The sequence below is a fragment of the Clinocottus analis genome, unplaced genomic scaffold (genome assembly GCF_023055335.1).
Source record: "Clinocottus analis isolate CAN_PGR_092001 unplaced genomic scaffold, fCliAna1.0.p SCAF_1, whole genome shotgun sequence".
NCBI lineage: Eukaryota > Metazoa > Chordata > Actinopteri > Perciformes > Cottidae > Clinocottus > Clinocottus analis.
Genome location: NW_027175820.1, coordinates 15,434,033 through 15,461,720, shown reverse-complemented (window position 1 = coordinate 15,461,720; position 27,688 = coordinate 15,434,033). Strand labels below are relative to the sequence as shown.

Genomic DNA, 27,688 nt, shown 5'->3' with positions numbered 1-27,688 from the left:
AGGACCCATTAAAATCACATGGGAAATATAACTCAGCAATGGTGCAAATAATTGGAACTATGTAGTTGGCTTGAACCTGTATGTCTGTTTATTTAGAAATGTACTTCTTGAAATACTTCCACTAACATGATTTAGGCAGTTTTGAAACAAAAAGGAACACAATCACACTCTTTATTAATAATTAAGCCTACTTTAATAGTCATAGCTCCAATAAGGAATGACAATCGTTTTTTAGTTTTTTTCCACTTTCGTGGCATTTGCAGAGTGCCAACTGACACTGACAAGTGGTTATGTCTAAATGATAGAATTTCCATCCATCCATCATTCGTCAGCAGTTAATCTGGGTTCAGGGTGTGGTGGCAGCAGGCCGATCCAGGCTTCCCTCTCGTAACTTTTCCAGCTCATGCTAAGAGATATAATCCCCCCAGCATGTCCTGAGTCTTCCTTGGGCCTCCTACCAGTTGGACGTGCCTGGAAAACCTCCAGTGAGAGGCGTCCAGGAGGCATCCTGATGAGATGGCCGAACCAACTCAGCTGACTCAAGGAGTAGCGGCTCAACTCCAAGTTCCCTCCTAATGTCCAAGCTCCTTACTCTATCGCTAAGGCTGAGCACGGCCGCCCTACGGAGGCAACTCATTTCGACCACTTGTTAGAATGTTTTGTTTTTTAAAATACAAGTCGGATAAAATCTCCACTTGTCCTCTCCTTGTATGTAGTTGGGTGTCAGTAGGTGCCTAAAGCTGACAATAGTTCTCACAAAAATGCCTTGACTAGTCAGAGACTTGTCACAACCAGGGTCAGATTATTGCCACCAGTCAGAGATGTGCCAGTAGTTATCAGATAATTGCCACTAGTCAGAGGAGTGTGTCCCCTCTTTTATTCACTTTTCTTCTATAATTGAAAACACAACTTCCACTGACATTTTATCAAACCACTTTTTTATTGGTCATTTTCTAAATATTTTTTTAATTTCTTAGGTTCCATTCTGTCAGCTGAGGATGTCGTCTTGTTCATCTCAGACTGTCAGCTGATTGCCACTCTGATGATTACCACAGAGTGCCAGGTTGTGTGCCAGGCTGACTTGACGTCAGCTTAATTATTCCAAAGGAGGTTGATGGTTATCACAAAGGTGGTTTACAAATGTCTCTGTTAACTATAATACTAGCAAACAAAAAGAAAAAGTCGTACATAAATAAAATGAATGAGAAATAAAAAAAAGTACAGGGAGGTTGCTTGAAGGACATATCACATATACAAAGCACGCAGGCTCAGTTCACTCAACTAAAATCCTAAATATGAGTTACGGCAGCTGACCCGTCGTAACAATGGGTGTTCCCAGAAAATGTGGCTCCACTCATTCAACTGAGCAGCTTCTTTTTGGTATTCTTTATTCAACAATGCACACGTTGTGGCAAACTCGGAGGAAACTCGGGAGACAGTAACATTTTAACAAAAAGTGTCCTTTAAAAAGTAGGCTTAAGGAAAAGAAGGATGGGGTCAAATTCAACAAAAATATTCAATTTAAATTCAATATTCAATTTAAAGTGTCGATAAGAGACGGCATAACACATTTAAACTAACATGCCAGAGGTGCCAAACGAGGGAATGCCGGCCACAGACTTGCCGCTGTCCTAACACATGACTGATGCCTGCCACCGTCAGTAGTCACGTTCAATGTCTCAAATATTTGGAAGTGATGCGAAATCAGAACTAGAATTCCTGTCTAAACTTTTAATAGAACAATTAACACGGATGGAGAATTTGTGCTCTCCAAAAACACCTTCATTGTCCTTGATGGTCTTAGAAAGATTCTTCTCTCGGCCATCTTAATTGCACACCGATTTTAATTTGATCTGTGCATCATCAGATGGACGAGCAGCAGCACATGTTCATTCTACTAAATGGAGCGCGACATCCCAATGAGTGAAAACCAGCTTCCTCACTGCTGAGCTATCACGTGCATCCTGAACTCCGTCCAGCAGCAGGAAGATCTCATGTGGGTTTCATCTGCACGTCATCTGAGCTGAAGTCCTGTTTCCAGATGAACTCAGGGCAGTACTGGTCGTCATGGTTACAGCTGGCAGAGCACGTATAGACAGCGAGTGTCCCCCAGTCGATACTGGCTCCAGTCGAGTCCACACACAGACTGTTTAACAGCTGTGGCATAACCTAAAAACACACACACATGGTTATTACATGTGTATGAAAACACACTCAGACACTGATGCAAACAAAAACGTTTTCACCTTTTCAGATATTTAGTGTTTTATATCATACATATTGCATGTTGGCACATTACCACCATGATATTTTAAGTTTTTAAACCACTCAAATGTTGCAGGTGAGAGGTAAGCATGGGATGAAAATGGATGGATGGATCGATAAATAAGTAATAATCACAAACATCTTCTATTGAACTGTGGAAAGAAACCTCTGGTCCAGTTCTGAGGGAACTTTGGACATTTCAGAGCCTTTCCACAGCTAAAATACTTGATCCACTTAGTTAATACTAATAATAAAGTAAAGCTTAATTTGGCACGTTTATCACAAACCTGCACACACAATTTGATGTACTTGGTACAGAATAATAGTATGCTGGCATTTAAGATAAGTGAGAAAGAAGGAAAGCCAGTAAAAGAGAAGATCAAGGGGGAAGAAAGGACTACCTGAAACTCAAAAGTCCTCTTGGCGCCACAGGTGCATGCTGGGATATCCTGATCACAAGGGATGTGCCGAGAAGAAACCCACAAGGGGGAGCCCCCTCGACTGTAACGCACCACCTGAACACAACCAAAACACTTAGACGCTCACAGAGGGAACTGTGGAAGATCGTTCTAACTTCACATCGTCAGTGTTGACGTCTTTTTCCATGCGAGTCAAGAGTTAACCTGGTGTGGTTCTGGCGCAATCCTCTTTTTAAACCGCTGGAAGACTTTGTGGTCTTCAGTCTCATGCATAGCCATCTCCTCCAGGTCCACCTCTGCCAGGGCTGAATAGAGAACGGTCAGTCAGAAGAGATTAGTGAACCACTTCATGTGACCAATGTTGTTATAGTTAGAAGAAATATTTGAAGGCTCACCGTCTGCTAAGGAGGCACAATCTTCACTCCCTTTCTCTTCTTCATCCTCTTTTGTGTCTTCCTCCTGCTCCACCTCCTCCTCCTCCTCAGGTTCAGTGACCAGCTCAGACTCGGGGAAGAGGAAGGTTGAAGTTGTAACAATGGATGCTTCTGTATAGACAGACAAAGACACAGCGGAGACATTAAGTCTTCCTTGTGGCAAGAATTGAAAAACTCTGCTCTAAACTCAACCAGGAATAAGAACATAACTGCTCAAACATGCACACACACACGCACACACACACACACACACACACACACACACACACACACACACACACACACACACACACACACACACACACACACACACACACACACACACACACACACACACACCTTGAGTGCAACACTCCCTTTTGTGTGCGTGTTTCCAGTGAAGGGTCTGGTGGTGTTTTCCACAGTAGTTTACAGTGTGACAGCGGGAGCAGGCTTTGTTACCGGGACCACCGCACACCCAGCATAGTTTGATTCCAGAGACGGACAACACGCTGTGGTCCGGTTCGCCATCGCTGGAGGGTTTATCCTCTGAGGAAGAGAAAAAGTAAGGAATCATAGAAAAGCAAAGTCACTGAAATACATTATGAATTCAAAAATTAAAAAGCATCACCTTTACGAGTTTGCGTAAGTACATTACATCATACCAACCATACTGTACCAATACTTGTGTATCAGCTCACTAAACATATACTATACAAATTAATAAATGAAACCTCTTAACTCAACTCTGGCTTAATTATAGTTGGAGCTGACAAAAAATGATACTTTTACTGACATCCTGCAAAACACACTAACCTGGAGGATCGTAGGAGTAGAACTCATTCCTCCTCGGTAGCTGGCACCTGAAAACTAAAAGGAAAGAAGGAGAGAACACAAACGGTCAGAAAAATGGAAAAATACAATTAAAAAAAAAAGTTCAGTGTTAAATGTGGGGAGGATGTGGGCAAGGGTTGAGAAGAATAGAAAGCAGAGCAAAAAGGTCAAAGAGTCCTGTTGACAACAAACATTACAAATGAGAATATTAAAGAAACAATAATGGTGACAGGTTACCTTTGACACAGCGGCTGTCGTTGCACATGTAGCACTCACTAGTTTTACAGCAGAACAGAAAGAGCGTTCTGTGGAAACTTCGGTCCTGACCAGAAATTGGTGCATACACCTGCAGGAATGATGGAGAGCACACATTCGTACTTTATCTAGTTGTAGGACGAATGGGGTTTTGACAGGGACAGATAAGTTAACTACTTGGCAGGATTAGGGTGAGTACAATTGTCAGTTAGGGGTTACGTCTTACTTTAAGAGAAGTTGGGTCTAAATATGTCTGATATTATATTTAGGATTTCTCTGATCCCACGTGGTTTTTCAAATTTCCCTCATAGTGTGTTTTCTATCTGCGAATACACGGCTACAATATTTTTACTATGATGCCTCCGGTCTTGATTATACTGTCTTAAATAATAAAGACAAACTAAGACCCAGCAAACGCTACTTTTTGGATGAGGTTCATCTGGAGACAAGAAAGTCAACACGTATACTGTATTGTACCGAGACTACTGTCGCCAGCTTTTCATTTCCCCCATCACGGTGACATGATCACTGACCTGCGTGCAGCGTGGTCACTAACCTGCAGGAGGAAGGCCATAGGCAGGCGGCATATCTCACACTCCAGCTCGGGCACCGAGGGCAGGCCTGTCTGGCTGAGCCACGCCGGTTTCCCACCGACTTTACAGGGGAACTGCGGGGAGAGAAGCCGCCACGACTCCGTCTCCTCCAGGAAGCCCAGATCTACCTCCGCCGAGGACCGGCTGGGATACCCGGCCATATCGGAGCAGTTCCTGTGTATGTCACGGGAATATGTTAAGATAAATAATCCAAAAGAAACGAATTTTTACAACAACACATGCAATGCGAGTGCAGTTCAGTAAAGTGTCCGTAAGGAAACACTGGCTATACGGTGTTCCGTTCCGCAAACTTATTATACGACAGATTCACTGGTTTAGATTTTAAACCAGAACATTTTTGCAAGAAAGTCACTATATATATATATATATATATATATATATATATATATATATATATATATATATATATATATATATATATATATATATATATATATATATATATATATATATATATATATACAAAGTATACACCAGTATCAAAGACACAGGCAAATATATGGTTTAAATACACGTATACTGCCATCTACTGGTAGAAAGGGTACAAATTAGGAGTGCTACCAGCACCAACACTGCACACAAAAAATAGTTTGATTAAACTATATTACTTGAATATATTACTGTGATGTTTTGTATTATTGTTTCATCTGCACGTTGTTGAAGTACTTGTTCGTTGATATATTAAAAAAAATCGATACAAAGAAAACCTGACATCATGACGCGCGACGTATGTCTAGGGCACGCCCCCTTGTTCGAACGAAAGGGACGTGCGGTGCGCGTGCGCTCACTTCCTCCACAGCTCCTGCTTCTCCTCGCTCGGCCCGTGTTGATAGCGGCTTCTGCTTTCACACGTGCAATCTCATCTATGTGAAGCTCTCTCCTCGGAACACGGTTATAAAACTCATCCTGATCTGTCGGAAGAGGTAAGTTAAGCTTCGGAGGTGTTTGATCTGTCCATAACTGCGCAACTGTGTGTGTGTGTGTGTGCGTGTGCGTGCGTGCGTGCGTGCGTGCGTGTCTGTGTGTGTGTGTGTGTGTGTGTGTGTGGCGGGGAGCGGGGGGGGGGGGGGGCAGAGGTTAGGGCTGGAAGTTTAGCTGTGTTAGCATGATGCTAGCTAGCGCGTTCACTTTTTTGTTGTGTTGTTGCTAACGTTAGCTAGCTAGCAGGCGGGTTGAAGTGGGACAAATGAAAAGGCTCGCGTCTCTGTCTGTGGAGCTCAAATGTGACGTTTCCCCTCACGTCATCTTCTTTCCAGGTGTGAAGCCATAGTATCTGACGACCATGGGGGCTTATCTGTCGCAACCTAACACTACCAAGACTTCTTCCGATGGCGGCAACGGCAACATGAGCTACGGCTTCTCTGCCATGCAGGGCTGGCGCGTCTCCATGGAGGTGAGGCGGACTATCAAAGACGACCATGTTGCCGCTTCTTGAATGCAACAAACAGAGAATTCGATTTGGAGCTGTAAATGGCGGGATAGGGGTGAGGGGGTTTGAGGCCTCTTTCTGGAGAGGTTTGTTTGCACAGGGCTAGCTGGTTGTGATCTTACCACAGTAAACTGAGTTTGTCACACCTCTTAAGTATCTTGTCTCTGAGAATCAGCTGCAGTGGTGGATTAAATCCATAGTTTTTTGTTTTCTGGGTTTCATTGTATTCACTGCCCCACAACACAAGAGCATATAATTGATCCATGCTGTTTGACTCTTTGTCTGGTCTCATAAGAAAATATGTATATTACAACATGCTACATTTTGGAAATGCAGTGCCGTTGCCTTATTCTATTATGCCATTTGTGATGATAAAAACGGCTTAGCAGGAATACACCAGCTCTCAACAAGACAACAACTGGTAATGTTGCTTACCAGATACATGTACGGATCTGTGTAATAATCAATGCAAGGCTCATGAATAGTTAAAAGAAATTTTGAAACAGATGGAAGTTAGGTGAGCAATATAAGTATTTAAATTGTTTACAAAATGAGTGAAGATCATTTATGTCTCTACTTAATGTACCGGTTGCTTTGTTACTATAAGAGAGATTTCTGATTTGTAAACTGTCAAGCTGTCTGTATTCTAATGTGCATTATTCTGTTTGTTGTTCCACAGGATGCTCACAATTGTATCCCAGAGTTTGATGGGGAGGAGACAGCTATGTTTTCTGTGTATGATGGACATGGAGGTATGGCGCATACACTGTCCATTCATTATTTTGCGGGATACATTGTAGCATGTCGAGCATATTACTTAACATTAATTTTAAAAACTTGTGTTTGGCATCACAAACAGCAGCAAGAGACCCATATATTTGCTTCCCTTTTTTCTTTGATGTGTTTCTGACGATTTTACCCTATTTTAATTTTGGTTTTGTACACCTCTGAGATCTTTGTATACCACCTATCATGATAATTTATTCAACCTGCTGTACCATTCAGGTGAGGAGGTGGCTCTGTACTGTTCAAAGTATCTTCCTGATATCATCAAGGAGCAGAAGACCTACAAAGATGGCAAACTTCAAAAGGTGAGATGCAATAGTTTGACCTTTCTTAAACAAGTTTGACGGAGCAGATGTCATCACAACCTGCCGAGCCTGCTGCTCGACTGTGGCAGTTACAAATTAGGTGGGGGCCCAGCAGGGGTGGGCAAACTTTTGGGCTTGAGGGCCACAATGAGTTTTAAAATTTGACTGCCGACCCAATATGAGATAGATGTTTGAGTGAACTAATTAAAGTCAACTAATTAGTAAAAGCTATTAAGTAAGAGTCATTAACTACAAAATTAAGAAAACTTAAATTTAATTTCAGTGGAAACAGTGTTGTTGGTCACCATTCTTTGCCAGTGCATCAACATTTGGTGTCAGTATGGTTGTGGCAATTCTCAGGATAGATCTGAGGTCCTCATCAGTAAAATGAGATCTGTTGATGTTCATCACACTGAACGTCTGCTCAAACACGTTGGTAGAGCCAAACAACACCGGCATCCTCTGTGCCATCCTCCTGATGTTTGGAAGCTTCGCTTAGTGAAGCATAAAACTCATCAAGGCAGAAGAATTTTTAAGACAGTCACATTAAAGCCTGGTTGCCGAATCAACTGAGACTTGGGATGAATGGCGTCCCAGAATCGGGCCGAATACACATTCCCAATATTGACTGATGTCACTGGGCCACAATGAAAAATAACCGGTGCAATCATCATATGCCAAAACCCGGCACGCCAGAAGAAACGTCTTAGGTCCGGTTGCCAACTCGTTCGAGACTTTAGATGAACGACTCCCCAGTTCAACCCAGATTCGGCAGCCACCAATGAGCCAGAACCTGTTTTAGTGCTGGCTGCCGATAAACCCGGCTGCCATATCTCAGCCAGAACAGGCCTGTCTCTGTAACAGCTGAATCTGGGCCATATAAGGCCAAAATGAAATGGACCAAAGCTGGCTCACATTTGGCTGCATCAAGCCGACACTCTGCCCGTGTCTGTGTCTTTTTAATATAATGTGATTCAACAGGATTCCTGTGAACCAATATTGCACTTACGTTTCACCTTTACTGACACACCTTCCTTTTTGCATGATGTTTCCAGGCTCTGGAGGATGCCTTCTTGGCCATCGACAGCAGAATGACCACAGAGGATGTCATTAAGGAGCTCGTCCAGATTGCTGGGCGTCCCACTGAGCCGCCGCCCGTTGCAAAAGTGGCAGAGGAGGATGATTGTAAGTACACCCCTAACAATGCAATGTATATAGTCATGTTTGATGTCTATACTGTAAGAAACATACATTCATGTTAAATAGTACAAAGAAACAAGTGTATTGGCATTGAGCACAGGATATTCAGCATTCAGCAGAAGAATACAAACATCCTGGCGTGTATGCACATTTGCTTTAGGTAGTTGTATTACAGGGATATCAAATCGTAATTATTATGACGACATCTAAATGTTTCTGCTCTCCTTTCAGTGGACACAGAGGAGGCAGCTTTACTCCATGAGGAAGCCACAATGACCATAGAGGAGCTGCTGGTACGCTATGGCCAGAACCTCAATGCGGTCAAGCATGCAGCTGCCATCAGGTAGTCAATTACTTTTTTTAATTTGGAATTTTTATAAAAAGAACACCAATGTGGCAACGAAGAAGTGTAGTTTGAGCTGATGAAACCTTCCTGCAAATGTTCCTTTTCGAAAAGGATGCAGAGGTGACGTCAAACAAGTCAACCTATACAGTAATCGCATATTTTTGTAACCGTCATGTCTTTCTGGCTGTTTAACTAACATAAAACTGATTACCTTGCTGTATTATGTATTGTCTCTATTGAACGTAAATCATACATCACATAAAGAAAGTAGTGGTAGTATTAATTGGCTACATTGTTGATTTTCTCTTTGTACACATTTGTATGTAGTCTGCATTTTTTTAATTTAAAGAATTAATAAAACAACTATAAGCCAGAAACCTCTTTCTTGGCTTTAGTAACTCTGAACCAGATTCTTTGTTGTGTTAAAACAGTTGTTAAAGTTTAACGCTCATGTGGTTGGCTTCTCTTTTGTTTCTCTCCTATTTGTGTTTTGAACTTAGTGCGGCTGCTAAGAAAGCAGCTTCTTCGCAGGCTGAGGCCTCGGGAAACAAAGAGGAAGGTGGGAAAGGACAGAAGGAGGGGATAAATGGAGAGGTAGAGGAGAGCAATGGGAAGATGAAAAAGGTTGAAGCGGTGGCATCCGGGTCGAAGCTGCGAGCCTGTCGGAGAACAGGAGGTGAAGGCAGTGGTTCAGGTACGGAAAGAAGATTAAGGACAAAGTACAAAAAGCTGACAATAAAGCACGTCTTGCGTTATTGTTCCAGTTTAAATCTAATTGCAGAACGTTTTAATTTAACCCTCACCCTAACCCTAACCCTTTTGTGAAAAAGGAAAAATATTTCCCGACTCAAATAATGAAAATGTATCTTAGGAATTTACTGTTGTGTTAAAAAAAAAAAGTTACAATGAGTAGACATGGCTTCATGAGTAGGCACAACATTGTTATCTGAGCACTTACCCACCATCCTCTCGACAGCAGCTGACTGTGGAGGTTCAGAAAGCTCCAATGGAGAAGAAAAAGCTGGTAAGCCAGGGGGAGACGCAGGTCCCTCCTGCTCCTCTTTGTCAACTAAGGATGGAGGAGATTCCAAATCCAAATTTTTTGATGACAGCGAGGAATCTGAGGGAGAAGAGGAGGGCAGTGATGAAGAGGTCAGAGCAGAAAACCAGAATAAACTGACCAATTTGGTTCTGAAAGCTCATTCTGATGCCTTGAAAGGATTGAAAGTGTCATTCTCACCTTTTCTGTTTTTTAATCAGGAGGGCAGTGAAGAGGAAGAGGGGGACAGCAGTGAGATGGAAGAAGAAGAGGATACAGAGGGAGAGGAAGACTCTGAAGATGAGGAGGAAGAGGAGGAGGAGGAGATGTGCCTTCCTGGAATGGATGGCAAGGAGGAGGTGTGTACAGGAGGTTGACTTGTGCCTAATGTTGGGGATATGGGCTGACTGTACTTCTTGGTAACTTTTTTTTAGCTGTTGTGTTGGAAGATGAATTGCAGTGAAAACATCTTGTGGGTGTGGCTAAACATATTTATATAATTATTTAAACAATTTTGGCTTTCACATTAATTTACATTTATTTAGGTTTGGGGGAGACTAATAATACTGATGATCACCGATGTTTGTTTCGAGCACACTACGTTAAAATATGGATACAATATTATCCATGGACAACAATAGATTTGACTGCGATTAGTATCAGATTAATGTGGGAGTGGCATAGTCAAGTTGGCATAACAATGCACATTTCATATCAATAAAACTGTTGATTTTGACTTTGAGACATTGATCACTAAAATAATTGACATCTTTCAACTGGTAACTTTCAAACTAGAGTTTTGACAAATTGTTGACCTAGTCTTATTACACGGCAAAGTGTTGTCAGGTGAATGTTCATTGGTAGAATTGGTCATATTGAAACCATTGTAGGCAACACGTTTTACACCAATGGCGTCTCCGGAGTCGCAGGTTGCCGACCCCTGTTCTACATGATCCCAGAAAAATTAACCATGATTTTTGGTTGTCATTTTAGAGAGCTGGAGGAGTTGTTTTTTTTAATGTTGGCATGAAACATCATGGAGGTTTTAACGGTGCATCACATCTCCCATGTTCATGTACTCACAGCCTGGCTCAGACAGTGGCACCACAGCTGTCGTGGCTCTGATCCGAGGAAAACAGCTGATCGTGGCCAATGCTGGAGACTCTCGCTGCGTGGTGTCTGAGCGCGGTAGGTCCAACTGATTTGGTGTCTTTTTTACCTTAATGAAAGTGTTACAAATACATGTTTAAAATGCATTTTAAAGTGAACTTCATCTCCCTGCAATACTGTTGTATTAAATGTAAGAGCTGTGTTGCTGTAGGCAAAGCTGTCGACATGTCGTACGACCACAAGCCAGAGGACGAGGTGGAACTTGCTCGCATCAAAAATGCTGGAGGGAAAGTGACCATGGATGGACGGGTCAATGGTGGACTTAACCTCTCCAGAGCTATAGGTATGCCTTCCTTTGTGACCGTTGGATTAGTCTTTTAAGCACTTAAACCCCAAAAATTAAACTCAAAAAAAGATCTTGGTCAATTATAATAATTTTTTTTAAATTGTGGGGTTTAAATTGGCATCTAAAATGTTTGCTTGCGCTTGTCCTCTGAGATGACAGCCCCGTCTAAGCAGAATGCATTTCTAACTTGGACTTTCAGGTGATCATTTCTACAAAAGGAACAAAACTCTGCCTCCAGAGGAGCAGATGATTTCTTCAATGCCGGATGTCAAAGTTCTGACACTTAACGGGGACCACGATTTCATGGTCATTGCCTGCGACGGCATCTGGTGAGTTTTAGTGCTCATGGCACTTTATCCCTGTTGTTGATTATTCATGAGATTTATCATAACCCCTAGTCTTACATATGAAATGTCTCCATGGCAGTTACCATGTTAACACATGTGAGGTTTTTTTTTATCTGTCATGTAGTTGTTGGTGAGCCCTGTTACCATATGTGTTGTGTGCAGGAATGTGTTGAGCAGTCAGGAGGTGGTGGATTTCATCAGCGAGAGGATCAAACCAGACAAGAGCGGCAATGTTAGACTCCTCTCATCTATTGTGGAAGAGGTAAGAGGGGGCTCCCGATACACACTTGACTCTACTATACATAAAACCATCCCCTACACTCTCTCATAGAGAACCCCCATTAGCAATACGATGGAGGATGATGGGACATTTGTTCAAAAGCTATTTGTCTGTATTTTAGCTTTTATTTGTCTTTGTGTGAGTCATTATGCTATTTAGCTTGTAGCCTTAGTTGACTCCCAAACATTGACTCTGTACCACATGGTACTATATGCCTCTTTAATTTGAAACCCAATATGTCTTCCTGACAGCTTTTAGACCACTGTTTGGCCCCTGACACATCTGGGGACGGGACAGGATGTGACAATATGACCTGCATCATCATCACCCTCCGGCCACACCCATCCCCTGCTCAGCTAGACGACACGAAGAAGAGGAAGCACCAGGATGAGGCGGAGGGAGCCGAGCCAGAGAAGAACGGAAACGATGGCAAAAAGGCTAAAAGCGACTAACGAGTTACGGCAAAGAGAAATGGTTCCAGGGGAGCAGCTGGTCCTAGGCTACCCAGAGACGCATTCTGTTTAATCCTTACCTGACAAACATGAATTCACCCTAAAACAGCTATTAAGATGACTATATGTTAGAACGACTGAACTAAGATCATCGGTATAGTTATTTGTCCGATTACACCCCCGCCAGTTTCTTTGTTTTCGCTCAAGCTGGACACAAGTTAACTTAAATTTAACAAAAACATCTGGGAGGAATGTTGACGAGCACATACTTTTCCATGTATTTGTAACTGTAAGGAAGCTTCAGAACGAACCAGTCTACCAGACATTCACTGCACTCTTATTGAGATCTTTTCACACATTTCTTTTTTTTTAAGTTTGAAGTTGGCTCTCGTAGTAACCTGCCTCTGATTGCGTTCACATTGTACAGTGACGCGTGCATTTCCATTGCAGTTTTGCAGTATGTACCCGCACACCTGTGTTGTGTTCAGATTTAAAAGGCATTCATTGTATCTCAAAGTGCCATATAAAAACATGAATTACTTTTTTATTGGCACCAAATCATATCCTCAAATTAGGAAATGGCAGCAGATAAATTTGCATTGCATAAAGTTAACTGTAGAAAAGGGGATCGTATGGGGGGTATTATTGTCATTTGTTGCCCAAATTGAAGCAGCTAGAGTGCACTTGTTTGTCCAGTGTGACATTGAATGTGTTGCTTCCCTAGTTTAGTGAGCAAGAGGGACAGAAGGTTTAACAGTAATAGTCCATTTGCTCTTGTTTGCCATTTTATATTTTCGCCCCCTATTAGCACCCATTCACTAGTGAGGATCATTTTTTCAGTCTGGTTGGTCACACAACAGCCCAATCACCAACAACACATCACCACCTTCAGCCTTTTTCCCCATTCCTGCTTTGTGTCTCAAATTTAAATCTGTAAATTTCCAGACAAAGTAAAGAGGCCAGGGTTTTGTGAGCTTTTGTACGTCTCATCTGTAGGATCTGACAGCAGGGAAACGGGCGTAGACATAAAAGACTTGTCTCCTTTTATGTCTGTGTCCATCCGGAGTTCGGTGGTGATTGAAGCCCTGGACTGGCCCTCCACACTAAGCTCGTCTCTACCTTTCTCTGCTCTCCCGGTTTCTATTGTAACACCTTTTAAGATCATCTTTAGAACATGTGTTTTAAAGAGTATTTCCACTCAAATGTTTATTTTTTGATGCTTCAGTTATGAGCAGTTAATTTCTTTGAAGCAAAACATTTTTGGGACACACCCTGAAAACGCCCAGACGCTGAACTGTAGAGGTTGCACAAGGTTACTCTTTGAGTGGAAATACAATTTGAACTTCAGAGCACTAAGACAGTGTAGCTGTTAGTAATAATTGTCTTTTTTTTGCAGAAGCCTCATTAAAACCACATTGTGTGACTGTACGTTTGTTTCTAGTGTACTATCTTGTCACCATGCCCTTTTGTTCTGTACATAGTTTTTTCAATACTTGTAATTGATAAAAAAGAAAATGCTTTTTCTTTGTAATTGTGTCAATGTGACATTTTTGGTGCATACTCTTTTGACACCAGTATGTAAGTACATACAAATACATTTTTTAAATAACGACAACTGTATTCATGTGTTTATTTAAAACAACCAGTGCCTTTTTTTACTGTGAAATTCTGCTTTTATCTTTGATGCATTTTTTTTAATGCCAGACACTAAATTTGAGTAAATCAGAATGCAGCATCGTGTTTGAAGAAGGGTATCAACTCAAGCTCGTCAATATTTTTGATTGTTATTAAACATAATCATGCAAGCCAAAGTGGTTTAAATGCTGCTTAAGATAAATTAATAAATTGTTAGTTTTGCTTATGAAACTAGATTTTTGTGGCGAGGAATCTAAAATATTTGCACTCAACAAAAATGCTTATTAAGATTCTTTCTTAATAAATAAACAGCAGAGAGTTTTCTCCTTCCACTTCCACCAGTGAAAACACAAATTTAAACAACATATTTTTGGGATGACCCCAAATAATGTGTTCCTCTTTTGGTTGTGTTAGCAGATACAATAAACATCATTTTTTTCCATTTAAGTACAGTAATTATGAACCTGCTGCTTTGTAAAGTAGCCACCCGTCCTTGAGATGCGCCATTTTGGAAAAATTGTTTTTCGTAGACTCGACAATTACATTTAAATTAAAAGAAATTTCGGACAGTTTTATCATGTAAAAGGCATTAGACAAAATTCTTACACATTAGGCATTGTGCCTGCTTCAGCCTATAAAATACCTTTGCATGTGTAACATTAGATGTCACAGACAAAGTCCTCTTTCCTAAGCCTGCCTCCATTAACATCAACTCATCCACTGAGGGTGGTGTCATTTCTACTTTTGATGCCAGTAAAAACATAGTCAGGTCAAAAGACGTCTACATTGACCTCTGGTTAGCAGTCGTTTCTTGCCCCTAAAGAATCCAGGGAAGGACTTGTATGATTTTAGAAGAATATTACTTTTCAATTATTATAAGCTCAAGCTTAAGCGAGCGCACCACATCCAAACGTTCCAGAGTAAAGAAAACAACAGTTGCCCTTAACCAGATTACTTTCTAAAAAGCTTAAATAAAGGCATACGTAATGTTATTTGACAATTGCGTAATTATACTGCTGCCATCATGGTACAGACCAGACTGATGACACATTGGACCGGCTCATTGATATGAGTGCATGGCTGTCTACCTGGCCATTTCAGTTTGCCATAACATAACCTGACTCTGACTCTGTCCCTGCCTTTGTCCTAGAGGTTCTTTCTTTCCTTGAAATCAGGGACAGGAGATGTTGTGCAGCCTCCATGGCTTCATGTGCATCATATTGGAAAGGGATTAAGACTAGGGGTTATGAACGCAGTAGAAGGACATTACAGTGTAATGCATTACTGTCACACAGGCTGTATCGAAACAAATTAAGCAATTGCCTGATGTGTTTGTTGTTGGTTTCCATTATGACATTAAAAGAAAACAAGTAAGTATTACCATGACAGTACCAAAGTAATGTCATTATTTGATCAAAAACAACAAGCAAATTATGAATCACTTTTGCCTCACCTTCACTACATGATATCACTAACTAAGCTAACATAAGTTGTCTTAGTAGTTACTTTAAAAATGTTTTGACACTTGCAGGTTTAGATTAGATTGTTAAACGCTGCTGCATGGTGTCTTTAGCCAGCAAGTTTTAAGGATTCAATAGCTCTTTCAACTTCAACTTATCTTCATCAAGTGTAATACAAGACAGTAACATGGTTGTAACCTCCTCAACTGTACCTACCTCAGTCGGAGTGATAATATAAATCTAAAATTTCTGTAGATGCTTTCATGTTCATATGTAGTAGAGTTCAGATTAGGTTAGTGAGGTCAGTACAACACAGCTATGCAGCTGTAGTTGTGTCTAGAAATGTTTGGTTCTCAAGGGAACTTTAGTCACACGCCTGCACTCCTCAACACACACACCTGTTTATCAGTATGTTGACACTAGAGAAGCAGACTGGACGTTGCACATCCCTTTCTGTGAGAAGAGATGAGAACACAGGATTCTCCTCCTCTTGACAGTTTAGAGCCAATTAAATGTTACTTCGATTATGATATGTTGATGACGGAAAACCGTGTATTAAAGAGCCGAACCTCCGGCTGTTTGGGTGTTGTTTTAGACGGGCAACCTGCGTTGACTGGACGACTCCCTGCTTTTGCAACTGCAGAGCTTGTTATTTTACCTGTGATCGAGGAAATAAATTACAAGAAAAAGAGAAGTTGTCGAACTGAATTCTTCTGGAGGCTACACCAGGCTTCCAATAATTGATTCATGCGAACAGGAGAAAACCAAACTCATAGGATTTATTTTAAATTGTGCCGTTCATGCGTAGCTGACCTTAGCTAACTTACAGGCTGATGGGAAGTATTGGACAACAAAACTCCACTAACACTGATCGCTGCACTTTATGTATATAATACAAGTTTAGATGTCTTTCATTTTATACACTTTTACTCAGTTCTTTTACTTTTCTCTATTCATCTGTACTAATTTATGTCTTTGTGCTGCTGCAACATCTGAATTTACCCCTTGGGATTAATGAAGGCTTTATCTTATCTTAAAAAATGTTGACCTGAGAAAAGGTTAAGGGATCACCAAATATATTACCATTAATTCTGAGCGCTCAATAAATATCCGTTTCAAAATGTCTTGACAAGCCATCCAATAGCTCCTCAAACACTGCTGGACAAATCTTTGTTCCATGTCGGACAGAAGGTCCTGCAGATGGCAGCAAAGACATTTGGACCAATAATGCTGCTTTAGTAGCACGTGCCATGAGGGCAAAGAGCCTGAAGGGTTTCATCCCGACCAGGAAGCACAACCCCTGGTTCCACTGACTCCCACATCTTCAGTCAAGAAGACATACCTGACAGTAACCCCATTTCAATCAAATAATGGCTATTTGCCCTCCTTGGCACATGATCAAAGTCCTTCTCACGAAGACGCAGAGGGCTTATACATTACATCTCCATAGAAACAGGAAAGCAAAAAAGGACAGATGTAAGTTCCCATCAGCCTCGGGGCCTCTCTGTCCTGCCCTGCCATTGGCTGCTGCCCTACAGTCCTTGTGGCTGCTCTGCTCTCTGAGGATCAGTGTTGCTGGAACAATAGAAAGCAAGAGAGGAACACACCCTGTCCTTGGAATCTAAAAATGTCATCAAACACACACACACACACACACACACACACACACACACACACACACACACACACACACACACACACACACACACACACACACACACACACACACACACACACACACACACACATTTTATTCCTGTCTTCAACAGGAAATATGTTTTTTTTGTTCTTGTCTGTAGATTATTGGCTTTAGTGGTGCATGTAAAGTTTGTTGGTCTAGGTTTTTGCTGTCTTGTTGATCGATAGAGATATACAGGCCAAAACACACTTGGGGTTGTGTCTGTGTGATCGGGACTATTTTGTCCGGCTGTATAATGAATTAATTTAAAACGACTTTGCTCTTGGCTGCCATAACAAAAATAAGATGCATGACTCACTGTAGGCAGCTGTACTAGTCAGATTCTTCACTGCAGTAACTACGAAAATGGTTCTAAAAGGCTACGTCTATGGAGCTCAATGGCTGCCTTGTCCAGCTTTGTGTTTTGGGGGAGTTGCTTCCGTCTCTAGATGCTTAAACCTGACTGATGGCTGTGGAAGAGAGCCACAGGAGTCCAACTAGACCTGGCCAGCGTGTGTGTTTACATGAGACTGCAAACCAGATGAGATGCTTTGATGACTACTGCTACACTCCCAGTGGTCGCTAAATGACATACACACACATGCACACACACACAGAGTAGTCAGACAGGGGCAATCGGGACTAAATCCAGACTGGTGGTTTGTCTCTACAGTTATAAATATCCTTCTGCTTAAAACAAGATCACACACACAAGCACTAATGCTTATGTACAGAGAACAAAAACATTCATTCACAAGCAAATCAACACACAGACTAATGCAAACACACATATATAGCCATGCACGTATAGACACACACACACACACACACACACACACACACACACACACACACACACACACACACTCACACTCACACTCACACTCACACTCACACTCACACACACACACACACACACACACACAATTAGGATTATCTTGTATAAGGTTGCGTTACTTAATGTGACAATTGCCATTTTCCCTAAAATACACGTTGCAAAAAATACTTCTTCATCATGATAAGGTTTTTTACCCTCAAACCTAGTTAACACCCACCCACTCACACTACCACTGTACTTCTACTTATAAGGACCCTCGTTGATAAAATGCATTCCCTAAGCTCAACTGCTAAAAAGCCAGATATTTTCTTCAGGACTTGGTAAAAACCAAAAGTTGAGGTAAAAGAGAGTGAATGCTGGAGTTAAATTCCTCATCTGGACACAAACTCAAAATAGATGCTTGCTCCATGTCAGCTGAAAGAGTAAAAGACATCTAAAACATCGACGTATAAAATAGTATTATGTTTATTTTGTGCTGCCCCCAAGCGGACACAAACTGTAATTCAGGTTTTTAAATTTAAACATTAACAATACATTGTACACACACACACACACACACACACACACACACACACACACACACACACACACACACACACACACACACACACACACACACACACACACACACACACACACACACCATAGTTGATATAGGAAGATGTCACAGTCAGCTGTTCTATTATTGGTAGGATGTACCACTGTGTCAGTTACAGACACATCCTTGATGTGTGTGTGTGTGTGTGTGTGTGTGTGTGTATGTGTGTGTGTGTGTGTGTGTGTGTTAATATGTAATTCATCAACATCATGTTGGATGGAAAAACAGGAAAGCTCCCTACATCCTCCCCCCCCCTTCTTCCCATTCTCTACTCTTTTACCCGTTCTCCCATTTTTCTTCTCCACCCACAGTCACTTCCTGTCAGCTCTTCACTCCACTTCCTCTCTTTTTCTATCTCTTCTTTTACTTCAGGATCATTTCAGGCCCGGTTAAACCAAGACCCATATGGGTCTGTACCTCTTGTTCCCCATGTTCAAGTGGTCATATGAACCCCAAATGAGTTCTAATACTTGTGGTATTTAAAAAAAGTTTTTTTCCCAGTTTAAAAAAAAATAAAAAATTATATGTTACGTAAGTACTTAAATTTAACAGTTACTTTATTTTTTTACCCATATGTACGGTCTTACAAGGATTTCAGTATTGCAGCACTTTAAAGAAAGTTAATAAACGTTGTGATTGCGGAGATAATTAAGTTTACATTTAAAAAAAAAAGACTTCAAAAATCAGGCTGGGTGACTCAGGTTCCAAAAGGTAATATAAGTGTTCTTTAGGATTGTACAGCAATCATGTGGCTTTCCCCAGGGATATAGAGTAGCAAGTCATATCCAAAAAACATCTTTATGCGAAGGTTTGAGGCTGCGACAACTAATCTAAAAAGGAGCCAAAACACAAACATGAAATGTGAAACAACTTGAAGGATGCACTCAATAGAGTGCAGATCTCCACCAGGTGTGTCTGCAAAGATCACCTGCTCATTCCAAACTCAAAAGAAGCAGAGCTTTTTGAGCACCCAGCTATATAACTGAGCACCCAAAATACAGAATGTGAGTTAAGCTGTGGACAGACACAGAGGCGCACACCCACCCACTCACAGACATACAGACTCATACAATCGCACGCATGACTGAACCTCTCCATAGGCTTACGTCTAGCGGAGATAATTACAACAACAATAATTGTTAAAAATATCCCTGAAATGGGTTTAATTAAGTCAAAATTTAAAAATACAAACATTGAGTCAATGGCATTTGGGTTCATCAGAGCAGCACAAATCAAGACCTGAAACTCACACACAAAACTGATCGTTCACAAACACACCTGCAGGAACAGATTCACACACACATATCAGGACATCAGAATGTACAGTAGGAAAACACACGCACACACACACACACACGCACACACACACACACACACACACACACACACACACACACACACACACACACACAGTCACATACTCACACACAGGGTGCGGTCAGCGATAAGAGAGAAGTGGAAACAAGCAGCTGTCTGATCAGCGGACATACTGCTGCTCTAACTAAACATTTCTTCACTCTCATTCTTTCACTCTTTCTCAGCATTATATTCATCTCCTTACTAACTCCCTGATAACATTTCAGTGTGTATTCAGCATATTTGCCCTTTTCCCACTAACAACATATTTTATCTCTCTCATTCAAACACTGGTTCCTATTCTAACATTACCCCCATTATCCGTCAGGTGTGCACACAGAAATATTACTTTGTTTTACACTAACAGCAGCCGAACAAGATATAACTCAACATCAGAAATGAAGCCAGAAATGCTGCTTTTAACAGCCACAATTTAGCTTTTCAGTGTTTCAGACTGAAAAAATACATTATGAAGTATCACTTAAATGACAGATTTGCTTCCTCATAGTAAGTATTTGCTGTTTTTAGCATAAAAAAAATGAATAAATGAAAATGTGATGCTTCTTTTCTTTCTAAATGTCCATATCGTGCATTCACAAAAACAGCAACTCGTTGTACACATTAGTATATTTAGAGTAGCCCACTGGTGTGCATGCTAGTGGGCTGGTTAAAGCTGGAAGTATACATGACTTAAATGCTCAGTCATTGGATGAGCTTCTACAATGAGGACATTTTGTGTCATTACTGAACGTATGTCTTGACCGAGAAGTATCATTATAATGTGTTCAGAAATATTGCTGCTGTTACCTCCATGCTGTCAATGAAGGAGCTGTTCAGCTGTCACCAGCATGAAGGCCGAGAGAGATCGTTCAGTAGCACTGAGGGACAAGGAAGTATCTTGTCTGACAATCAAGGGTCATTAGTTAATCAAGAGCGTTGTCCACTAAAATACAAGAAGATACAACACTGTGGTTACTTTAGGAACTTGACAAATATATAAATAGATATTTTTCACCCATCTTGTGATTGAATAAGTCTTGCTTCTCCACAGCTGAATCATCTTGTGACCGGGTTGAAAACCACAGTTGCAGTAAAAGCAACAACAGATCTATGGGCACAACTTTGGATCACAGGCATTTAATATCTTATGACTGAACCCATCGTTTATAACTATTTAACCAAGAAAAGCAACCTTGTACACTTTTTGGGAGTTAAATTAGAACAAAGCAGTTGTGGTATTGATATGCAGGATCTAGCAGGAGTAAAGTGGCTGTGCATTTTCCTAAAATAACCTTTATTATACAGCAAATAAAAAACCCTAATATTTCTATATCCAGCGGGATTATCGAGTTCATGACTGAATCAGTACCTTGTTACGTAGCCCTTCAACTAGTCTTCTTTAGGAAAGAGTTTTTTGTTTAATTTACCCCATTTTCCAATTGGTCCAGGGTTTTGTGAAGCAACTTTTAACTGCAAGGTCATTTCATCCAACAATTTAGGAGTCTCTGACAAAGTAAGGCTCGAACACCACTTTGGTTTCTATAAAGACTGAATTAAATATAGAAACGGCTTGTTACATTTCAAGATAAAAATGTTGAACACATCCCTGGTGCTATTTCTACAGTAATCAAGACTGTGTTTTTTTCAACAGAAAGACAAAAACTGTGGAGAGTCATCCTCCCACTGCTCCCAAGACCAGCCTCCCATGACTCACAGAGCTTATCTGATGAACTTGACTCCCTGAAGTCACGACTTCAACATCACATCACATCGACTCTCTCTCTCCTCCTGTCTGCTTTGTTTTAAACAAACAACTCTTCACAGATTCCGTCATCTTTCTGTTGAACACACTCATACAGGTCATCCCATCCCTTTCTCTGCATCTGAGGATTTGATTTATGATAAGTCACTTGTCTGTTATTCCTGCTTTAAGATAATGATTCAAATGTTTCATTCAACCATCCGACAGTCTAACGGTTAAAGAGTTTCCTGGAGCTGTTGTCCTGTTGATTCATTGGCTACAGAGATGCATTGAAGCTCCGTCTTTGAACTCTGCACAGCTGAAAGTGGGCCTCTCTCTCTCTCTCTCTCTCTCTCTCTCTCTCTCTCTCTCTCTCTCTCTCTCTCTCTCTCTCTCTCTCTCTCTCTCTCTCTCTCTCTCTCTCTCTCTCTCTCTCTCTCTCTCTCTCTCTCTCTCTCTCTCTCTCTCTCTCTCTCTCTTCTCTTTCTCTCTCTCTGTGCCAGTGTGTGCCAGCTGGTTACATCTGGTTTAAGAGGCCACAGAGGGAGGCTGCTTTCTCCCACCTCTCAGTATCAGTTACTAATCCCTGTTTCCCACAAGTGTGTGTGTGTGTGTGTGTGTGTGTGTGTGTGTGTGTGTGTGTGTGTGTGTGTGTGTGTGTGTGTGTGTGTGTGTGTGTCTTTCTCAGATATAGATCATGAGGTCCCAACCATCCAAATCACTTTCACATTAACATCAAGTGTTCAACCCCATCAGGAGTATTAAAACAATACGCGTTTGATGAAACACAAATTAAAACAGACAACTAACACACTTAAAATGATACATTTTAAGATGATGAAAATGTTGAGAAATGTGTTGGATTGAATTTGATAAATGTCGTTGACAGCTTCTCCAGCCTCCTCTTTCCTCTTAAGCCTCAGGTTTTATCTGATTAAACTCTGTGCTGACCTCCCCTCCCCTTCCTGACCAAACAACTACTCAGGTCTTAACCTGAACCAGTCATCTGCTAAAACTAGTTGGAGTATTACATTTACCTAACCTCACATGTTACAGATTCAGATTAGACTCAGAAAATATAACAATTCAAATATGATGCATTATTATTTATTATCCAGCAACGTATTATAATTGAAAGCACCATCTGATGACATCTCTCTTTCACTCTTTACTTGAAATCAAAATAATCTGAATAATAATTTAGGATTTTTGCCAATGCTGTAATTTGATATAAAAAGACAGCCTAGATTAACGCCTCATACAACATGGCGACTATTAGCTAACAGTTTGAACATGCAAACATCAACAACATAGATGTTGGGACTGTGCAATTAGCGGCAATTTAACCGTATGAGCACAGTGCAAGGTCTAACAAGGTGAAGTGTAGATTCGTGAGGCAAAAATGTACACAGTTTGGGATACAACGGCAGAGTGGTTCCTGTAGAGCATTCACTTGCCTCGTTGACTCCATGGAGGTGAGGAAATGTCCCGTTGTATCGTTATCCAGCATCGATGTAGTGTTGGGTCTGTCGCACGACATGCTCGACCATTCAGAGCCCCCGCTGGACAAGTCTCTGGTGGACAAGTCTCTGGTGGACAAGTCTCTGGTGGACAAGTCTCTGCTGGACAAGTCTCTGGTGGACAAGTCTCTGCTGGACAAATCTCTGGTGGACAAGTCTCTGGTGGACAAATCTCTGGTGGACAAGTCTCTGGTGGACAAGTCTCTGGTGGACAAGTCTCTGCTGGACAAATCTCTGGTGGACAAGTCTCTGGTGGACAAATCTCTGGTGGACAAGTCTCTGGTGGACAAGTCTCTGCTGGACAAGTCTCTGGTGGACAAGTCTCTGGTGGACAAGTCTCTGCTGGACAAGTCTCTGGTAGACAAAGGCACTCGAGTGTGAAGTAAATGGTTGGTGAGAGATGTGAAGGACATCTACATACACACATATGGACAAGCAGACAGGCAGACAGAGAAACTTGCTCTATAACGATTATTAGTGAGTGACTGCTTATTATTCTAATCATAGCTCTGTCCAGCTGTGCAGAGGTCTATTTAGTGAGAATAAGAGAAAACGCCGGTGAGAGTTTGCAGGTTAAACAACTAATTTAAACAAAATTGTATTAAATATTATCATACACGTTTGTAAATTCCCTTTTAAGCTAGTTTTAGAAATATACATGTTCTATTAATTAAACTTGTATTTTTCAAAAATATTTTAGAATAGTGATTGAAATTAGTAAAGGCCGTCAGGGCGTTGTTTCAGTTATTCTAAGAAACCTGAATTTAGCAGCTTGGAGGTGTTTATATTATCTGAAAAATTTTGTAGGTAAATACTTATTCCTTTCTTTTGCTGAGCACATATTCATAGAGACATTTGCATTTTTGTGTATTACAGAACAGAGATATACAGAGATGTGAAAATAGTAATGTTGACCTCGACCAGGATGTATGTGTTGTATCTACAGCAATGTGCTGATGAAAATACAGTGGTCAGCTGTTGTTAGCAGTCAACAGGAAAGATGTATGTGGGGAGGCAGAGAGTGGGAGGGAGCTGTGTAAACTGTGTGTATCACACTGTTTCTCAACTGTGTAAATGCCACATGACACTCTGTGAACTTTGAACACATGCAAACACGCACATGTGTCGTCAACAGATTATTCAAATAGACAACCTGTAGAGAAGAGGAGCGAGAAATGCTGTGATGAGCGGAGAAGATGAATGACAGTGTGAGAGAGAAAGAGAGTGTGTTTGACAGAGAAATACAGAAAAATAAACAAAAGGTGATACGCAAAGGAAGGTAAGGTGTGTGTGCTTGCACAAGAGTAAAAATTGAGACAGCGATAAAGCAAATAAATTCACTAAAGATTACAATGTTGTGTCATGGTTTGCTTTGTTTTTACTAATCACATTGTGAGGAAGGAAATCTGTTAGCTGTGTCCCAATTTTAGGACTCACCGCTCAGGATTCAGGATTAAGACCAATAATTAATAGAGCTGTGTTAAATGTCTTGGTGGTCCGGTCTGTGTTCTCTTTCGTGACGCACAGCGTGGTGTCTCGCTGAGTCTTTTCCTGGTCCAGTTGCCATGAGCCAAACCCTCTTTACTTTGTGTCACTTACTTTTTCATTCTGTTGTTCAGGTAACGAAGAATCCTAAATATATACTTCTCATTTTTTTTTAAATCAGACATTTAATCTACTTTAGTCTATTTAAATGTCACAGTGTCACAGTGAACCACCATGCACAAAACCAAGACAGAGAAACTGAAAAAAATGTAATCAAAAAACAACACAAAGTGTCACAAAACTTGTCAAGGTGCAGATATGGTTTCATGCAAGAAAGAAAATGTCCCAAAAGAAAGCCATGTGTGTGGGGGCTGCAGTAAATGTTGGAGTTAGACGCAGTGAATATTAAACAGAAAGGGTTTCTATTTCACTTTTCATAGATGTTATAAGTTGGACGTCTGACAATCAAACTGCTGCGTCTTAAACTCCAGAACATTTATTGTCTGTGAATCCCAAACTCTGCTTACGAGATTAATGTAGCAGCGAGAGTTTCTGATGTTGTGGTCGTCTGTGAAGTTGTGTCTCTTTCGCTCAATGAGTCACTTTCTACAATATAATTTAGGGTTTTTCTCTCTTTGTCTGTCACCCCCTCTGATGTTTATTTCTTCACTTTCTCTTAACCACTGTCTCTTTTATGAGTACACAAACACACACACACACACACACACACACACACACACACACACACACACACACAGCAGCTGTCCACACTCGTATTGATTGGGTTCATAGCTTGTTAGGAAAGTAGAGATTGTATTTCAGCTCTGCTCGTTAAGAGTCAGCACTGATGTCACTCTGGTTATGTAACACACACACACACGCACACGCGCGCGCGCGCACACACACACACACACATACACACACACACACACACACACACACACACACACACATAGAGAAAGGCTATAAAATTGGCTTGAACTGAACCTCAGACCGCCGACTTGCGTACTGGCAGCTTTGTGTTTATGCATGCACATGTGACTGGAACATTTCGCAATAAGAAGTTAAACATAAATATACTGTATGCTACAATAATAGGTTCTGTACCTCTGTTATGTCCCTCTTTCCTGCTTTGTTTCTCCATGTGTGAATGTCACCACAATAATAAAACACTTGTCTGATTGAGTAAATATGTTTCATAATAAAGCTGCCACATGATGGATCCCTGGATAATGTTCTTTTTCTGCAACTATAAGTCTGGAAAGGACACAACTTAACTGATGTACATCCAAACACAGGATGTGGCGAAGTTTGTGTTTCTAAACAAGAACAAGACTTGACCAACATTGGATAATGACGTGGTAAAAACACATGAGAAAAGGCTTTCGAAACTATTTGGAACAAATAACGCTCACAGTTTAGGCCCCGATTTCATATAATGATGTTGGAAGAAGCTCCAGAAAACTTCTGACATTTCAACTTTCATATTGATGCTTTAATTTGTTTGCCTCAAATTGTCTCAATATCTGCTCAGTTTTGTGAGGTTTTACATGGTTACATGGTTCATTAATAGAACTGATATGATCTCAAACCTATTTAGGGGGACTGTCATTTTTTTTCTTGTTTCCTGTTTTATTTTTAAGTCTCCTGTGTCCCTGCACTTCCTCCTGCTGTTGTTTGTCTGCCCTGTCCCTGATTGTTTCCTGCTGTTCAATCACCTGCACCTCCTCCCCTTGTATTTAAACCCTGTTTGTCTCCGGCTCCAGTGTCAGATGCTACTGTATGCAGACTCCGTGTTTGGCCGGTCAGATGTCCTGTTTGTGTTGCGTTCGTTCCTCTACCTGTTTGATCCGGTCTGCTGGTAACCTGTCCTGTTTTTTGGAAGAATACATTTACTTTAAATAGTTGTCGGCATTTTGTGTCCTCACTCAGTAGCAAATCTTGACGGGGACATTGTATTACATTCTGCATGAATATTGGATTATTTTCTGTTTTTATATAATCATTTGTTACAGGTCTTGTGAAGTTTGCAAACAAAAAGCTAAAAATAAAAGCTAAAAAAATCTGCTGGCTGGGGACCAAGACGTTAAAAGAAAATGGTGCACCATATCAGATTTCCAATTCATCATAATTTAATTTTGGAAGATAATGATTGGAAAACAAGCTATGTATCAGGTAGTGTTTGTATCACTAAGGACTTGGCACTGCTTGAGTCGAAGAGCGACTAATTTAACCAGAACAAAGATGGCCTTCTCATTACGTACTAACTCTGTTTCGTCAGGTAGAGCAAAGCAGTTTGTTTCCCAGACAGAGTTAAGTCCGGCCATGACCCCCCCACACGCACTGCCTCCAAGACCAGAGACATGCCACTAACGAAATGTCACATGACAGCCTTCAAAATAAAGCTCTTGCATAACCATGAGGGCCTGGAAGCTGTTTGAAGAGACTGTTTACAATGATTTAGTCTGAAATGTGTGTGTGAGTGTGTGTGAGTGTGTGTGTGTGTGTGTGTGTGTGTGTGTGAGTGTGTGAGTGACCAAGCACCAAAACATCGTTCTCATCTTATCAACTCTCTTCTGATGTGAGTCAGCTGAGCACAGCATTGTTGTTGCACTTGGTTATCACAAAGTGCACAGTGCAATTCCAAAACATTACTTCAGCCTCAACAACGTGGAAAAAAACAAGTCAAAGTTCACAACTTCCCCCAAAAAAGGACCTGTTTCATGTACAATAATCTGCTACTGATAATCCTGACTCCTGTCTTTTTTTCTTCTTCACAAATTCTTTTTTGTGAGGAGACACACACTATACAAACAGCAAAAATTCTCAGATGCAGCCTGTGGGCTCTCACAAGGAGGATTTAAACGCACACATTCCCAGTCCCACCGCTTAGCGCCAAGCCTCAAAATCAACAAAACACAGCATGTGTTATACCAA

General features: G+C 41.0%; 2 protein-coding genes across 3 annotated transcripts; one reads left to right on the top strand and one right to left on the bottom strand.

Moving 5' to 3' along the window:
- Positions 1-1,122: 1,122 nt before the first annotated feature.
- pdcd2 (programmed cell death 2) lies at positions 1,123-8,499 on the bottom strand. The gene is made up of 9 exons (XM_068589066.1): positions 8,330-8,499; positions 4,743-4,953; positions 4,169-4,277; positions 3,914-3,967; positions 3,458-3,646; positions 3,080-3,229; positions 2,889-2,989; positions 2,667-2,780; positions 1,123-2,169 (listed from the first exon to the last, which is right to left on the bottom strand). Exons 1-9 carry the CDS (start codon positions 8,362-8,364, stop codon positions 1,993-1,995), a joined length of 1,140 nt encoding a protein of 379 aa, XP_068445167.1. The 5' UTR covers positions 8,365-8,499; the 3' UTR covers positions 1,123-1,992.
- On the top strand, positions 5,584-14,055 carry ppm1g (protein phosphatase, Mg2+/Mn2+ dependent, 1G). Of its 2 annotated transcripts, none has more exons than XM_068588937.1 (14): positions 5,584-5,723; positions 6,057-6,193; positions 6,909-6,981; positions 7,235-7,320; positions 8,376-8,505; positions 8,752-8,863; positions 9,367-9,560; positions 9,846-10,018; positions 10,127-10,264; positions 10,991-11,093; positions 11,227-11,358; positions 11,561-11,690; positions 11,871-11,970; positions 12,240-14,055. In XM_068588937.1, exons 2-14 carry the CDS (start codon positions 6,083-6,085, stop codon positions 12,438-12,440), a joined length of 1,683 nt encoding a protein of 560 aa, XP_068445038.1. In that variant the 5' UTR covers positions 5,584-5,723; positions 6,057-6,082; the 3' UTR covers positions 12,441-14,055. The 2 variants fall into 2 exon arrangements, with proteins under 2 accessions (XP_068445038.1, XP_068444952.1); XM_068588851.1 differs by having other exon boundaries at positions 9,843-10,018.
- Positions 14,056-27,688: the final 13,633 nt, after the last annotated feature.

Coding starts and splice junctions, on each gene's coding strand:
- pdcd2 (XM_068589066.1), bottom strand. CDS start 8,364: ATGCAAAAAGGAAGGTGTGTCAGTAAAGGTGAAAC. Junction 3,230..3,457: donor AAGGGAGTGTTGCACTCAAG/GTGTGTGTGTGT, acceptor CTGTCTATACAG/AAGCATCCATTGTTACAACT. Junction 2,990..3,079: donor TTGTGCCTCCTTAGCAGACG/GTGAGCCTTCAA, acceptor TTCTCTATTCAG/CCCTGGCAGAGGTGGACCTG.
- ppm1g (XM_068588851.1), top strand. CDS start 6,083: ATGGGGGCTTATCTGTCGCAACCTAACACTACCAAGACTTCTTCCGAT. Junction 10,265..10,990: donor GAATGGATGGCAAGGAGGAG/GTGTGTACAGGA, acceptor ATGTACTCACAG/CCTGGCTCAGACAGTGGCAC. Junction 11,359..11,560: donor TAACCTCTCCAGAGCTATAG/GTATGCCTTCCT, acceptor TTGGACTTTCAG/GTGATCATTTCTACAAAAGG.